The sequence below is a fragment of the Purpureocillium lilacinum genome, assembly GCF_023168085.1.
Source record: "Purpureocillium lilacinum CBS 284.36 DNA, scaffold_6, whole genome shotgun sequence".
Classification (NCBI taxonomy): domain Eukaryota; kingdom Fungi; phylum Ascomycota; class Sordariomycetes; order Hypocreales; family Ophiocordycipitaceae; genus Purpureocillium; species Purpureocillium lilacinum.
In genome coordinates this window covers 1,178,756-1,192,400 of record NW_027072116.1, presented here as the reverse complement: position 1 = coordinate 1,192,400, position 13,645 = coordinate 1,178,756, and the positions used below count along the sequence as shown (strand labels likewise).

The 13,645-nt window shown below is 58.5% G+C and overlaps 4 protein-coding genes across 4 annotated transcripts; 2 read left to right on the top strand and 2 right to left on the bottom strand.

Moving 5' to 3' along the window:
* Positions 1-477: 477 nt before the first annotated feature.
* Positions 478-1,843, bottom strand: PLICBS_008272 (uncharacterized protein; the record flags this gene model as incomplete). Its single annotated transcript, XM_018324225.1, has 3 exons — positions 478-720; positions 778-1,662; positions 1,757-1,843. 3 exons carry the CDS (start codon positions 1,841-1,843, stop codon positions 478-480), a joined length of 1,215 nt encoding a protein of 404 aa, XP_018177404.1.
* Positions 1,844-4,076: 2,233 nt separating this feature from the next.
* On the top strand, positions 4,077-4,637 carry PLICBS_008271 (peptidyl-prolyl cis-trans isomerase cyp10; the record flags this gene model as incomplete). Its single annotated transcript, XM_018324226.1, has 2 exons — positions 4,077-4,154; positions 4,209-4,637. The coding sequence occupies 2 exons, from the start codon at positions 4,077-4,079 to the stop codon at positions 4,635-4,637; spliced, it is 507 nt and encodes a 168-aa protein (XP_018177405.1).
* Positions 4,638-5,390: 753 nt separating this feature from the next.
* On the bottom strand, positions 5,391-6,573 carry PLICBS_008270 (uncharacterized protein; the record flags this gene model as incomplete). The annotated part of the gene is made up of 5 exons (XM_018324227.1): positions 5,391-5,510; positions 5,565-5,689; positions 5,738-5,832; positions 5,887-6,076; positions 6,141-6,573. The coding sequence occupies 5 exons, from the start codon at positions 6,571-6,573 to the stop codon at positions 5,391-5,393; spliced, it is 963 nt and encodes a 320-aa protein (XP_018177406.1).
* Positions 6,574-10,760: 4,187 nt separating this feature from the next.
* PLICBS_008269 (aldehyde dehydrogenase (NAD(P)(+)) ald5) lies at positions 10,761-12,555 on the top strand (the record flags this gene model as incomplete). The annotated part of the gene is made up of 5 exons (XM_018324229.1): positions 10,761-10,822; positions 10,909-11,308; positions 11,366-12,254; positions 12,313-12,335; positions 12,436-12,555. 5 exons carry the CDS (start codon positions 10,761-10,763, stop codon positions 12,553-12,555), a joined length of 1,494 nt encoding a protein of 497 aa, XP_018177408.1.
* Positions 12,556-13,645: the final 1,090 nt, after the last annotated feature.

Sequence of the window (13,645 nt, the reverse complement as noted above, 5' to 3'; positions counted from 1 at the left end):
TTTCATGTTCGAATTTTTTTCCATTTGCTTGCTTGCTCGTCGACTCAAACTGCGCCATTCATATCAATCCTTTGAGCGTGGTTCGTCATATGTTCCTCGCCAGCGTCCGCGGAGTCCTCCGCTGTGAATAGATCCTCCTCGTGAGATGCTTGCGTAGCTCATCAACATATTCGTATGGCTCCAGGCCGCCTAGAGACATGAACTCGGTATATCCCATCCAATCACGCCCACCGTACCCGCTCTATAAGCGGCGGGAGAAGCCATCGATCCCGCAATCGCCAACTCCGCCTGTCCAAACGCCCCGAGTATGCCTCGGCAGAATAATAGTTGGATGAAATGTCCTCCTCCTCCAGTGCGCGCCAAATCAGGGCTTCAAACGCCTCGTAGGGGTATAGAGCGCCGCCCGCCATGTACAAGTCCAGGTAGCCCAGCCGCTTCGAGCTCGTCTCGTTGTGTCGCGGTCGTCAATACGACTTTTCAGTCGATGAAGGGCTTCTTCTGACCCCCAACCATGCACAGCCCCAAAGCACGTAAAGAGTCTCGGTCGTTGGCCAGAATGATGTTTCGCGCTGGTAGCATGGGGTTGTTCGGGTCGACGAGCGCCGCGTCTTTGGCTGCCTGCTCGATGGCATCCATCTCTTCTTTGCACGCTTGTTGGTCCAACGGGCAGATAACAATGGGCTGCCGTAGCGTCACGTCGCGCGCTCCACTCAGTTGAACCTGTGATCGTATTAGAGGTGTCAAGGAGAAGGACTGTGGACTAGTGGGGAGCAGTACCTTGATACTGACGTAAAACTCAATCTTGTACAGACTTGACGTGGTGGTGAACGTGGCGACCTCGTATTGGGGAAAGGCCGGCTTGCCCCTCTTGATGATACCGTCCGGATCTCGGAGATCTTTTGACGGAAACACCAGGCCGATGTTGGTGGCGTACCCGGCCTCGGGCATCTTCATCTTGACTGCTTGCACCTGCTTCGAGAGCTTGTTGACCTTTTTAGTTGGCTCGTCGCCTTCCGGATTAAACGTGATTTCCTCCTCGATTGTGAGTGTGATCTTTTCGATTGTCACCCGCTTCGCTTTGCTCATCCAGTCAATGTTTGGCGACAGCTTGATGTATACGGTAATGGGGTCGCTGGGGCCAAAGCTCCACCGCGGGAGGTTGATTCCAAGGTGGACAATGTTGTCGGTGGTGACAAGCTTGGTCTCGGGCTTGTTGTACATTCCGAAAGTTGACAGCGTATCGTACCGCTGCAGGGGCACCGGGAAGCTGTATTTGTACTGGTTGCTGTGACCCTGCTGCAGGGTCACGACCAGCTCGTAGTACGTCTCGGCGGTCCGGCTAGGAAGCTGTAATGAGGCCGGGGGTATCCGGCGGTTCGTCTCTTCGCCCCCTCTGCCAAAGGGTATGAAGAGCACAAAGGGCAGGTCCATGGCGATTACGCTCTCGGCCTCCTTTCCTGTTGAGCATCGGAAGAGCAGAACCTCTTTGCCCACCACGTCAGTCGACTCTCGTCGAGGAGCTCCGAGATGCCTCTTGGTGAGGCTGTCCGCATCTGGATGTATCGTTTCGCGCCGTTGTAGACATATTCGTACTAATGATATGGGAACTGGCATGGAGAAACCCTGACCAGGTCGTATTTCAACCTTGCCCTCGATGCGCGGCTGCAACTGTCAGCATTGGCTCTCTTGTACCACGTCTGCGGGGGAGCGGCCGAGGGGTCGGGGCGACCAGGACAGGGTGCGGTCGCAAACATACCAACGTCGCCGAGATGCCAGGGTAGCCGACGAGGAAGCTACTGTTTGGAGGGCCCGAGACCCTCACGCTGGCTGGCGCAGAGGCCATGATGTCGTTGTGGTTTCCGCCAGCACGGGCTCGCCGACGATTGCGGCAGCGGCTGGAGGAGAGAGGGTACTATAGGGGCGTCCAGGCGCGGCAGGAGGTGTTGCGGTCGTCTTGGCCGTCGTCAGCGGGCGGTGGTAATTAGCGATGCCGTCATGTAGCGTGGTGCCGTGGGCGTGCGACGAGGGGGGAGGGGAGGGGTGGCGTGGTTGGTCGTTGATGTCGTACGCACGCAATGAGGCGTAGTTGTCGTCGCCGTTGTCGTCGTCGGTCAGAGAGGACAGAAGTCGGACAGCGTGCGCGCCGAGTGCGGAGGAGACGCGGCCGCCGTTGTAGCAGTACGGAGATTCCTCACACGGGAGCTCGATGTCGGAGGCGCCGATGGGTATTCCTGGCAGTAGCGGTGATTGCGCAGTGGGGGTGTTGGTCGCATCCCCAGGAACGGAGGCAGCTGGTGAGCACGCCAGGCTGGCCGTCGTGGTCGGGCGCAGCGTCGCGTAAGCGATGGCCGGCAGGCGTCGACGGACGGATGTCAGGCTTTCCGTGCAAGTGGAGCGCCGGGATGCGAGCTCGCCGGGGCGGTGCGTGAGCAAGCTGGGGAAGAGAGAGGACGGGAGAGACGGGATGCGGCTCTTCAGGGACGCGGAGGAGGTTTAGGTTAGTAAGGTAAGACGCAGCTGTAGAGTGCGTGTCCCGGCTGAAAGAGCCACCGCGCGCGCGTGGAGGGCGGGGGGAGCCGCCGGGGCGCCTTTCAGTTGCTCCAGCTTCAGCTCGAGGGCCTGACAGCGGTACCTTTGCGCCTGTAAGAATGGACGAGAACAGGACAGGGCTGCTGATCCTGCGTTGGCGCAGGCTGCACGCGGGCAACGGACGGCCAGAAGTCGAGAAGGGATTCGGAAAACAACACGCAGCCGAAACTTTAAAAAGGCCAGCTACAATCGCGAAGCAGCTTGCTTGGTGTTTGCAGATGGGGCACACGTTGCTGGGGCATGCGATTCATGTTGACGGGCGCACTGGCAGCGCCTCCACGTCAACCCCAAGCCCAGAGTAGCCCAGCGGTACCGTAGGTACCTTCGCTGCAGTGCTGCAGTGGAGATGGGATGGAGGCTCCCCCGACGGCCTCGGGTGCCGGCCAGGGCTGGCTGCCGCACCTCGCCTTGCTGCCCCGCGATTAGGTGACGTTTGCTTCCATGTCCAGGAGGCCGGTGGGCTGCCTCGTCAGCCATCAGCACGCTTTTGCCAATCAGATCGTGTGACCTCGGACGCCAATGCACGCCGAAATGCTTCGCTCGCCACCACCCAAACCCCGAGCCGGCCTGCGCACTGAGAGTTGGGCGGCTTCCGACTCGAGAGGATGGCTGACCGTCTGCCACATGGCACGCACCGGGGCACCGCAAATTGCCAGGGACTCGGCCTGCGACTCCGTGTTTTTCGAATCTTGGAGCCTGGTCCAGGAAGAGTTCGGGCGAACTGATCGTCTTCAGCACCATGCGCCCCCGCGTCAGCCCGCATCCAGCTCGAGTCACCGTCGCACACCCGGGCGGCCAACTCGCCGCTTCAGCCAAGGCAGCTCGATCTGCGTCGGGCGGACAAGGAGGTACGGCCCTCGATCAGGCGCGAGATTCCTCCAATAAATGGCCGCGTCCCGACGGCGAGCTGTTGTTGGTATCTACTCTCATGCGCCTGGCAGTGCAGTACATGTTGCAGGCAGATGCGTCGCCAACCGCTTCCATGGCATAAAACATGTTTCCTCAAACCGCCCGCCCCTGCCCCTGGATTGGTGCGACTGCGGCGCTCGAAGCCATGGCCGGCCGGGTGCCTGCGCGTTCATCCCGTCCCTGTCGTTCCATTCTTGGACCCCTCCATCCCTCCTGCGCCCAAGACGCACGGGTGCAGCGACGCCCCGGCCGACAACGACAGCTTCCAGGGCAGGTTCCAGGTTCCCGTCCATCCATTCATGGGGGCGGGCGCCCGGTCGCCCGCCAGGCACCCCGACAGCGCGCCGCACCTCCCCTCAGGTACCGGCGCCCGCTGGAGAACACTGACCAGCCGCCCCGACCGCCTAAAGTGGCCTAGCCCCGGCCCGCCCGGTCACGGATCGCGGGGGGCCCACCTCAGATTTCGAGCTTGGTCCTCCGGCCTTGCGCCAGACATGACACTGCAACCTCACCTCACCACAACCAGTCCATCGCATCAACGACCACGTACCCGGCGCCGCCGACGGTCCGCAGCCGCCATGTCCATCACGCTGCACACCTCTCTTGGCGACCTCAAGATTGAGGTCTTTTGCGAGAGCGTCCCCAAGACCGCAGAGGTGCGTGTCCCTGTGTCATTACCACGATCCATCAGCTAACTCCATTGTCCATAGAACTTTCTCGCCCTCTGCGCGTCCGGCTACTACGACGAATCGCCCTTCCACCGCCTCATCCCATCATTCATGGTTCAGACCGGCGCCCCCGCCCATCCGGATCCCGCCGCCGGCAACCCCAAGGGCGGCCGGTCGATCTGGGGCGGTGCTTTCGACGACGAGATCCGGCCCTCCCTGCGGCATACCTCCCGCGGCGTAGTCTCCATGGCCAACAAGGGGCCCGGCACGAACGGCTCCCAGTTCTTCATTACGTTCGACAAGGCGTCGCATCTCGATGGGCTCAACACCATCTTCGGCAAGGTCATCGGCGACGACTCGCTCGCGACGCTCGCCAAGATGGAAAAGGTCGAGGTGGACAAGAAGAGCCGCCCCAAGGAGCCGTTTCGCATCGAAAAAGTGACAATTCATGCGAATCCGCTGGCCGGATGAAGGGCTTGCATCGATGGATACACTCACGGAAGTCACAGCTCGAGTTTACGTGCCCCACCCTCCACGGAACGATGGTCGCGAGGCCCACGGTTTGCTCTGGCCCTGTGGCAAAGCTACTCATCAACGACCTTCAGTAGTCGGCGAGGATGTAGAGGACCAAAGAGGCACGCCGAGCCGTGGACGGGATACAATTCTACGCCCATCGCGGTGTTCTTGCCGATCTCTTACAACATCGCTCGCTGTCGCCGGCTCGGCGCCATCTCATGCGATGGCATCGTCACAGAACCGAAAGAGATTCCACGATGCTTTGGTGGATGTGTTATCATATCAGGTATTCCATGTACCACCTCCGCCGGCAATTCTCGAGCAACGTTTGTTACACCTAGGCGGCTTTAGAAGCACGAGCGGTGCCAGGGTTGGATGCCTGTAACCAGGACCCGAGTTTTGATCCCTGGTCACGCTCAACATCTGGCCGACGAATAGAGTTGTTGCCTGCATTATGGCGTGATTCTCTGCAAGCCATAGCCGAGCTTTTGGTCTCGATTCACTATACCAAGTTCTCATGGAAATTGACTGAATCGCGCACTTGGTGTCTTTTGGGCAATATCTGCCTGGCCGGCTTCGGCCGCGATATATAGGCAACCATCTTATCGCTTCGAAGCATTTCCCTCGTACTATCCCTGTATCCATGGCTCCAAGCATTCGCAAGTCCATCGTGACGCTGTTTCATCGAGATTGTGATCTCGTGGAGCCTCAGTCTTCGGTTAGATCGACTGCTTCCTCGCCACTCTCCAATTTCACCAACTTGTACTGGCGTCCCTCGCAACTCACCGTGGCTCTGTCGTCGATCTCTCGTTTCACGGACCGGGAGTCCTGGCCCTGGTCAGCCAGAAGAACATCTGCTGTAGCCTGGTGGAAGGGACTTACTCTCTGGGCGTGAAGGAGATTCTGAGCAAAGGTGCGAAGTTCACTTATCGACATAGTGTTGATGTCGGGTTTTGCTGGAGAAGGTGATCGTGGGGGAGGCAAGATCATCTCCTCTCGAAGAGCATCTTGAAAAGTTAGTTTGTTAACAAACGCATTTTCTGAAGCCAGCTTACCCCGAGAACGATATCGAAACACGAATTGTCCGATAGCAGTCCAGTTTTCCATCATCTGGGCTTTTGGGGCAGAAGCTATGCCGGTGACAGGGAAGCTTGTCCGTTTTCAGCTGATTGTCCTCGTCACTTTGGGTGAAGTTTGAACTTACGATGTTCCATGGGAGATTGCCTTTCCCTTCATGGCCTTCTCGGCTAACGCAAACTCGCCTGTCTGCTTGACAGAGATTCTGAGATCGCCTAAATTCGTTGTCTTCGCCAAATGAATGTCGACACGAATCTCACCCAACGACTTGGCGATCTTCGCGTCTTCAGCAATCTTCTCTTTCGTCGCGCTGTCCACTACAAACAATCGGTTGTAAGCATCCAAGTGACGCAACTTCGCTCGTGCACGCCGCAGACTTACCACCGGATACAGGCGCAAACGTAAACAGGCACTGTACGGTGTCTTCCTTGTTTGCTGACAGTGAGTACGTGTCGGAGATGGTGAAGGTGCGAAACTCATTTTTGCGAAGTTGGTTGAGCTTGAGCCACTTGCAGTTGACCCAAGTTCCGTCGATGTATGCGCTCACACAGATGGCGTCGCGGTCTGCGTACTCGGGGTACGCAGTCTGGAATCCAGGTCCAAATGTCGCCTCTATTTGAAACAAAGTGCCCGAGCTAGACTCGATGTATGTCGTCGTACGCGGCCAAAGATGCTCGCCTTGTTTGCCAGCAGCCGAGGCCACGCCAGCAATGGATCCGGTGACTTCGCTCTCGGCGGAAGAGTATTCCACCGCGGCTTCGCTTTTGATTACAACCTTGACGGACAATCCCGGCATCTTCGATAGGACGGCCATGGCTGCTCTCGCGAGCTGGGCGACTTGGCAGCCGAGCCGAGGGCCAAGAAATGAAGAGAAATGTTGAGGCTACGGCCCTCCAAGCCTTGCTCCTGTGCGAAAGGTTCACACGGACGAGAAGTGAAGGGGAGAAGGAATGGAGGGGGAAGTGAATGGAAGAGGGCGAGAGGTGGAAGTGGATGGAAGAGGGAAAGAGGGTGGGCGTGAGAAGTAGGCAGGAGCGAACGTGCCGTTGCCTTGGGACCCGTTGAGGTACGTCCTTGGGCAAACGCGCGCGCATCCAACAGAACAGGCACGCAGTCACTGGGGGCGCCCAAGCTTGCCCTCAAAGACTCAATAGGTAGAGAACGCAAAGCCGCCAGTGTCTGTTTTGAGAGGTCTCGGGGGTGAACACTGAAAGCGTCTTCGGCCTTGAGTTTCACTGTGCGAAAACTCCCCTTGCTGTCTTGTGCGACTTCATGCACGTCACACGACAGCAAGCCGTCCGGGATTCCAGGAGGCTCTTGCCTCCCCGAGATTGCTCAATTCGATTGGGAATATCATCAACTGAGATTTCCAGATTCTGCAACTCCAGCAGCATGTTGCGGAGCCGGCCCGGGACTCGTGTTATGCCTGCGTACAACTCGTCGTGTGACTGGGCCAATCCAGCCTACAGTCAAGTAGAGCAATATACTGTGCTCGCTGCTCGCCGTGTTTGCCAAGCTTGCATGAGCGACACCAGGAACTTATAAAAACGACGACTGGCTGGAGTGATAGCGTTCAGCACTGGGCCTGGCGGACTCCAGCAGTGTACGCCGCGCTATCTGGCAGCTGTTTCCTGCAAAACCCCCGTCACTGAGTTAAGGTGGCCGTCGTCGTCATGAAGCAGAGGTCGTCGGCCTAGATATCTCAATCGGTACAAACGGTTGAGATGCCCACAGCAGTGGCTCCAAGTACGGCTGTTCGTGTTGATTGCATGTACATTGGTCTTACGGATTCTGACTGCAAGACCGAATAGTTTGTCCCTGGAGCAGTGACACTCATCTGAATTGCGTTGGAACGCTGTCGCTGCTCCAATTAATTTCACGAGAGGCAGGCACCATCGCAAATAATGCGGCTAGCGGACATGGAGTCGGATAAAGAACGGCTCTCGCTCGAAGGTGCATCGATGGCGACGACCGGTAGAAGCACATTTGCATAGCACATGGCATTGGAGACGCCAAGCTTACATTTGAAACATATCGACCCTTCGCATTTGGAGCTTGCTCATTCATGTTTGAGCGCAGCCTCGAAATCGATTGCTAGTGGCTTATGAGCTTATTACATCCGTGGGCTTCTTCGAAGCTGCATTCTTGACGAGAATCGCGATGACCATGTTGCGCGTGGGGCAGCAGGGCGTGTAGTATGCTAGTAGTGCCAACGTTCCCGAGAACCAGACAGCCTCAAAATGCCCCAGGAAGCGTGCCTGCATGCTACTTATGAACCTATCCCTACGATATTCAGGCACTCTCCTCTATACCTGGGTGCCACGCTTCGGCCTCCCCCGCCCGCGGATGGGCGCCACCATGTGAGTGCCCTGGATGTTGTACTTCCCACTCTACGATGACGGGCACAATCTACGCAAGCGTGGCACGCCTAGAAGCGAGATAGAAGGATCTGGCGGATAGCCAAGCCGGAGTTATATGTACGTGCTCAATCTCGGCCCGTTCCATCGATGTCTAGAGACGCGAAGTCCATGCAAGTGTCACCATCAATATTTCGATGAGAGCGAAAATGCCGTCGGGACTCGGGAGACAACCATTGGTAACACCAGACACCCCTCACACACTCAGGTGTTGGCTCCACACGTGCTTGCGCAGGACAGCCGGGTATTAATAGTCCAGGTATCCTCAGCTGCGGGAGCCAGCGAGGACCAACCCATCAAGTCGCCGTCCCGGCAATCCAGAATCGACTGATGGACCTTGGGGTCATGGCAGCCATTCCAAATGCAGTAAGCTTTTGAGAGTCGGCACGCTTGACGGGTCGTCGCTGGACTGGAGCGGGATCACAGTGACAAATAAAACCTGGCTCGCCGCGCTCGCTGCGGCGGCGGCGGTCGGAAGTAAGTCCAATACGAAGAAAGGGTCCAGACTGTTTCTACCGGAACATGCGGGTTTGAGACACGAACATAAGGGCAAGAGAAAGAAATCGCGTGAGGCAGTCCTCCGGAAGCGGCGCTAGGCCCGGCGGGAAGGAAGTCCACGGCGTTGAGACCGGACACCTTGTCGGACACAGACTTACTTGAAGGTAACTCAGAGCAGGCCTCTGTTTCGCCACACATACTTTCGTGGCGACTGGGGGTCTGGGGTCGGGGACGCGGAAGTCGACGTTGGGCGCTAGGACAAGCGGGCATGCAGGCCGAGCAGCCACACTCACCGAGCTGGGCAGTACCACGCACGCTGCCACGGAGGAGTGGCAGGAACGGGAGATGGGATGTGACGCGAGCAGGGTCTCCACGAGACGGAACCTTTGGTGGGGCGGAGGGGTCACGCAGTTGATGGAGGGGAGGGCTGGGGGCGGATGGCTTCGCCAGGCGTTGTGCCGAGCACGCGAAACTCAACTGTGGGCTAAAGGCCGATGGGCGACATCGGCATTAAGATGTGCTGGGGTGAATTCGTGGTTGTTGAAACTGTTCTGGGATCGCCATTCACGGCGGCTTTTCCCGTCTTTTGCCCCCAGCCAGGTTGAATGCCGCTGGGACATGACATGGAGCGAGTGTGGAACTCGACAGACAGGAACCAAGTGGCCCCTTTGGACCCCAAGAGGCAGAATTGAAGACAAGGACGTTTGGCCAACGTCATGCCGGTTGCGGGGCTCTCGCCGTCAGCACTTACTTTTGATGAAGCATCTATGGCTCAGGTCCCGTCCGCACAGATCCCCACTGGGGCCGTGTTTGGTCTCACTTCCGACGGGTCTTTGTTGCCTCGTTGGCCGGCGGGGGGTTCGTCCGCGTGCCATTGAACGCGACGAGCGGACTACGGGATAACTTTGGGGCATGGCATGGCATGGCATGGCACATGGAAGTTGAGGGGGGAGACGGCACGGCCTCGTCTATTCTTCCTTGAAACAGCGCCGAGCACAACACAGCGCCGACGGCGCAGCAGCACGGCTGGGGTTGAGGGAGCATTTGGACCAGTTTGGCCAGCGGCTCCGTGTTTGGCCGCAGGACCGAGGGCGCCTCTGGTGTCGCGCGGCGCATCGAAGGAGGGGTTTCTGCATCTGCGTGCCGGCAACATGGCAAGGGCTCGACAGACGGGGATGTGCCTTGTACTTGGGCCTTGTTGTCTGGACTCTGCACACCGAGCCCCGGCAACCTGCGCTGGGGTCGCACAAGCTCTGCCGCGGAGCTGCTGACCGTTGCATGCTGCAAAGCAAGGATCGTCACGTAGCACAAGGGTTCAAGCAGATATGTCATCCGTCACCGAGCTTTCTCCACGTCGTCTGCCGTGACAGCACAGGTGCGACGACGACAAGTGCTGTGTGCTCGAGCCTCGCCACATCACCACCACCCATCGCGCAAGGATTCTCTCCCAGATGTGCCCTTGTTCGGACGACGACTCCTTTACGTGTCGAATCGGCAGTCTCCAGCAAAAGGCCCAACTCATTGGCCGCGGCTCTGCGGGGAATCTCCACCATGGGCCTCGGATAGTGTGCCATCGCGTCTCAGCGGCATCGGGGCGTCATGCGTGATTCGCTGCCGCCCAACACCATCCCGGAGCCGTGGAGGGGCAGCTCCTCTGAGCTCTTCCGGAGCTTGACATAATGCCGTCCCCAGTCTGTGCTCCGCTGCTGCGTTATCGTGGTGCCCTTGGTGCGTGGCTGTTGGCGTCTAGCGCGCGGTTGCCAGGGAGTTCCGTCCGTGTCGAGTCCGTTTCCGCCTCTGGCCCGGCGGCCCCCCCTCCCCCTTGTGGCGTTGCCCCATTACGTCCGCCGTCTAGATTGTTCGGATAGCGTCGCCCCTCGCTCGGCCTTGGACACTGCGGGGGAGGCGACATGGACGGCGCGACGCTTTCCCCGCCTTTATAAGGAGTTTGCTGCCGCGGCCTGTTGTCCCGTCGGCTTCTCTTCTCCTGCGTAGTCTCTCTCCTCTGGTACTAATAAATCGCCTCGTTATCCTCTCATCAGACTCCTTGTTGTTGTAATTTGATACCCCCAGAGACGAAATCACCATGACTTTGACCGTCGAGCTCAAGACCCCGGCGACGGGCACCTACCAGCAGCCCATCGGCCTGTAAGTCGACCAACAAGAGTCGCCACCTGGCTCCCAGGCGCGCTCAGGACCCAATGCGACTGCGACATCAGGCTAACACGTCCTAGGTTCATCAACAACGAATGGGTTGAGGGTGTCGACAAGAAGAAGTTCGAGGTCATCAACCCCTCCACCGAGGAGGTCATCACCTCAGTCTGTGAGGCCACCGAGAAGGATGTCGATCTCGCCGTCTCCGCCGCCCGCAAGGCTTTCGAGACCACATGGCGCCAGGTCACTCCCACGGAGCGCAGCCGCCTGCTTCTCAAGCTCGCCGACCTTGTCGAGAAGAACCTCGACCTCCTCGCCGCCGTCGAGTCCCTTGACAACGGCAAGTCCATCACCATGGCCAAGGGCGATGTCGGCGCCGTTGCCGCCTGCATCCGTTACTACGGTGGCTGGGCCGACAAGATTGAGGGCAAGACCATCGACATTGCCCCCGACATGTTCCACTACACCCGCGAGGAGCCCGTATGTCACCACTCGCGCACGTTCAGACTGTACCTCAGTTGCTAATTGGTCTTCTAGATTGGTGTCTGCGGTCAGATTATTCCCTGGAACTTCCCCCTGCTCATGCTTGCCTGGAAGATCGGCCCTGCCCTGGCCACCGGCAACACCATTGTCATGAAGACGGCCGAGCAGACGCCCCTGTCTGGTCTCGTCTTCGCCAACCTCGTCAAGGAGGCCGGCTTCCCCGCCGGTGTCTTCAACCTCATCTCCGGCTTCGGCAAGGTCGCCGGTGCTGCCATCTCTTCCCACATGGACATCGACAAGGTCGCCTTCACCGGCTCCACCGTCGTTGGCCGCGCCATCATGAAGGCCGCCGCCGCCTCCAACCTGAAGAAGGTCACCCTCGAGCTGGGTGGCAAGTCCCCCAACATCGTCTTCGCCGACGCCGACATCGAGCAGACCATCTCTTGGGTCAACTTCGGCATCTACTTCAACCACGGCCAGTGCTGCTGCGCCGGCACGCGTATCTTCGTCCACGAGAGCATCTACGACAAGTTCCTCGATGCCTTCAAGAAGCGCGCCCAGGCCAACAAGGTCGGCGACCCCTTCAACGCCGAGACTTTCCAGGGCCCCCAGGTCAGCCAGCTGCAGTACGACCGCATCATGGGCTACATCAAGTCCGGCAAGGAGGAGGGCGCCACTGTGGAGATTGGCGGTGACCGCCACGGTGACAAGGGCTACTTCATCCAGCCTACCATCTTCTCTAACGTTCGTCCCGACATGAAGATCATGCAGGAGGAGATTTTCGGCCCCGTCTGCGCCATCTCCAAGTTCAAGGACGAGGAGGAGGTCATTTCCCTGGGCAACAACACCTCGTACGGTCTGGCCGCCGCTGTCCACACCCGGGACCTCAACACGGCCATCCGCGTCAGCAGCGCTCTGAAGGCCGGCACCGTCTGGGTCAACTGTGAGTCGATCCCCCGCGTGATTGCACTTTCCTGCATCGTTTCTGACCGTTGTAATAGGCTACAACCTCCTGAATCACGCTGTGAGTCCCGTTCTCCACATCACCACCGGCAGCCTCCGAACAACCCCGGGGCGTCGTACACGTTCCCCTCATCGTACAGACATGCTAACAGGCTTAAAAGCTTCCCTTCGGCGGCTTCAAGGAGTCCGGACTGGGCCGAGAACTTGGCGAGGAGGCTCTCAAGAACTACACGCAGCACAAGTCTGTGGCCATCCGGCTCGGAGGCCCCTTGTTTGGTTAAAATGGAGGCTGTCTAAGGCGTGGGAGGTTACTACCCGTGTAATTTATCGTTTTCTCAAGCCACATGAGTCCAGGAAGGTACGAATTAAAGAAATTGGAACCATGCTTCGTTGTGTGGGAGGCTGTCGATGCTGGAACATGTCTCATGCAGTCACACATATGCGCTCATATATCCGCATCGGCTTTCAGATTTATGGAATTCAGACAGCAGACGGGTTGACAAGTGTCCTGGTCATCCGGCACGTCTAGCAATCCTCCACTGATTGCGCTGGTTGTGCAAAGCTCTTGGTTGCGGTCATATCACACTGCGCCACACAGCCTCACCGCTACACAATGGCCTGAGGCAGCCGCCCAGTTGCAACTGAGGCTCAAGCGGCCTCGGCCCGCTCCCTCCAACGGTTTCTGGGGTGATGTCGCTCCTTCTCAAGTTTGCCGTACTCAATGGCATCTGCCAAAGGTTCCGCGGGGCCTTTACGGCGCATCATTGAGCGCGCCTTCCTCAGTCCCGCGTGGCAGGCCACTACGAGAAACGTTCCGATGCAGAAGAGGCTGGTGTAGAGTAGTTGGATCCTATAGCTTTGCTTGCCGTCGCAGTGTCCGGGCTGGCGGTGGTCACGACAACCATCATGGCACTGGAATCGTGCTGGCCCCAGACTCCTTCTGCGAAATGCCTGAGACTTACCTTTGGTCCACCTCGGCCAAATTGCCTTGCGCAGACAAGACGTGACCGTCGTTTGTCCATGCTTGCACTGCGGCACTCGATTCTGATTCTCGGGAGGGCACATTTCTCGGTCGGTCCAAACAAAGGGCCTCCGAGCCGGATGGCCACAGACTTTTGCTGCGTGTATGTACCGGTTGTCCTTAAAGCTGACCCTAGAGAGGCGCTCTACGAGCGCCTCTCAAGGTGCTGAGGAGACGGCAAAATTGCCGTCCTCAGTGCTTCACTGTCGCCGGCTCCTCATCCAAACGAGTTGAGAGACTCGAGGTCATGCCAAGTCTTGGAGTGCTCAAAAGAATCGCGTCCAGAGCCATGGGAAAGCACAGATGACGATTCCCGGGATGTAATGCGCATCTTAATAGAGATTCGACGG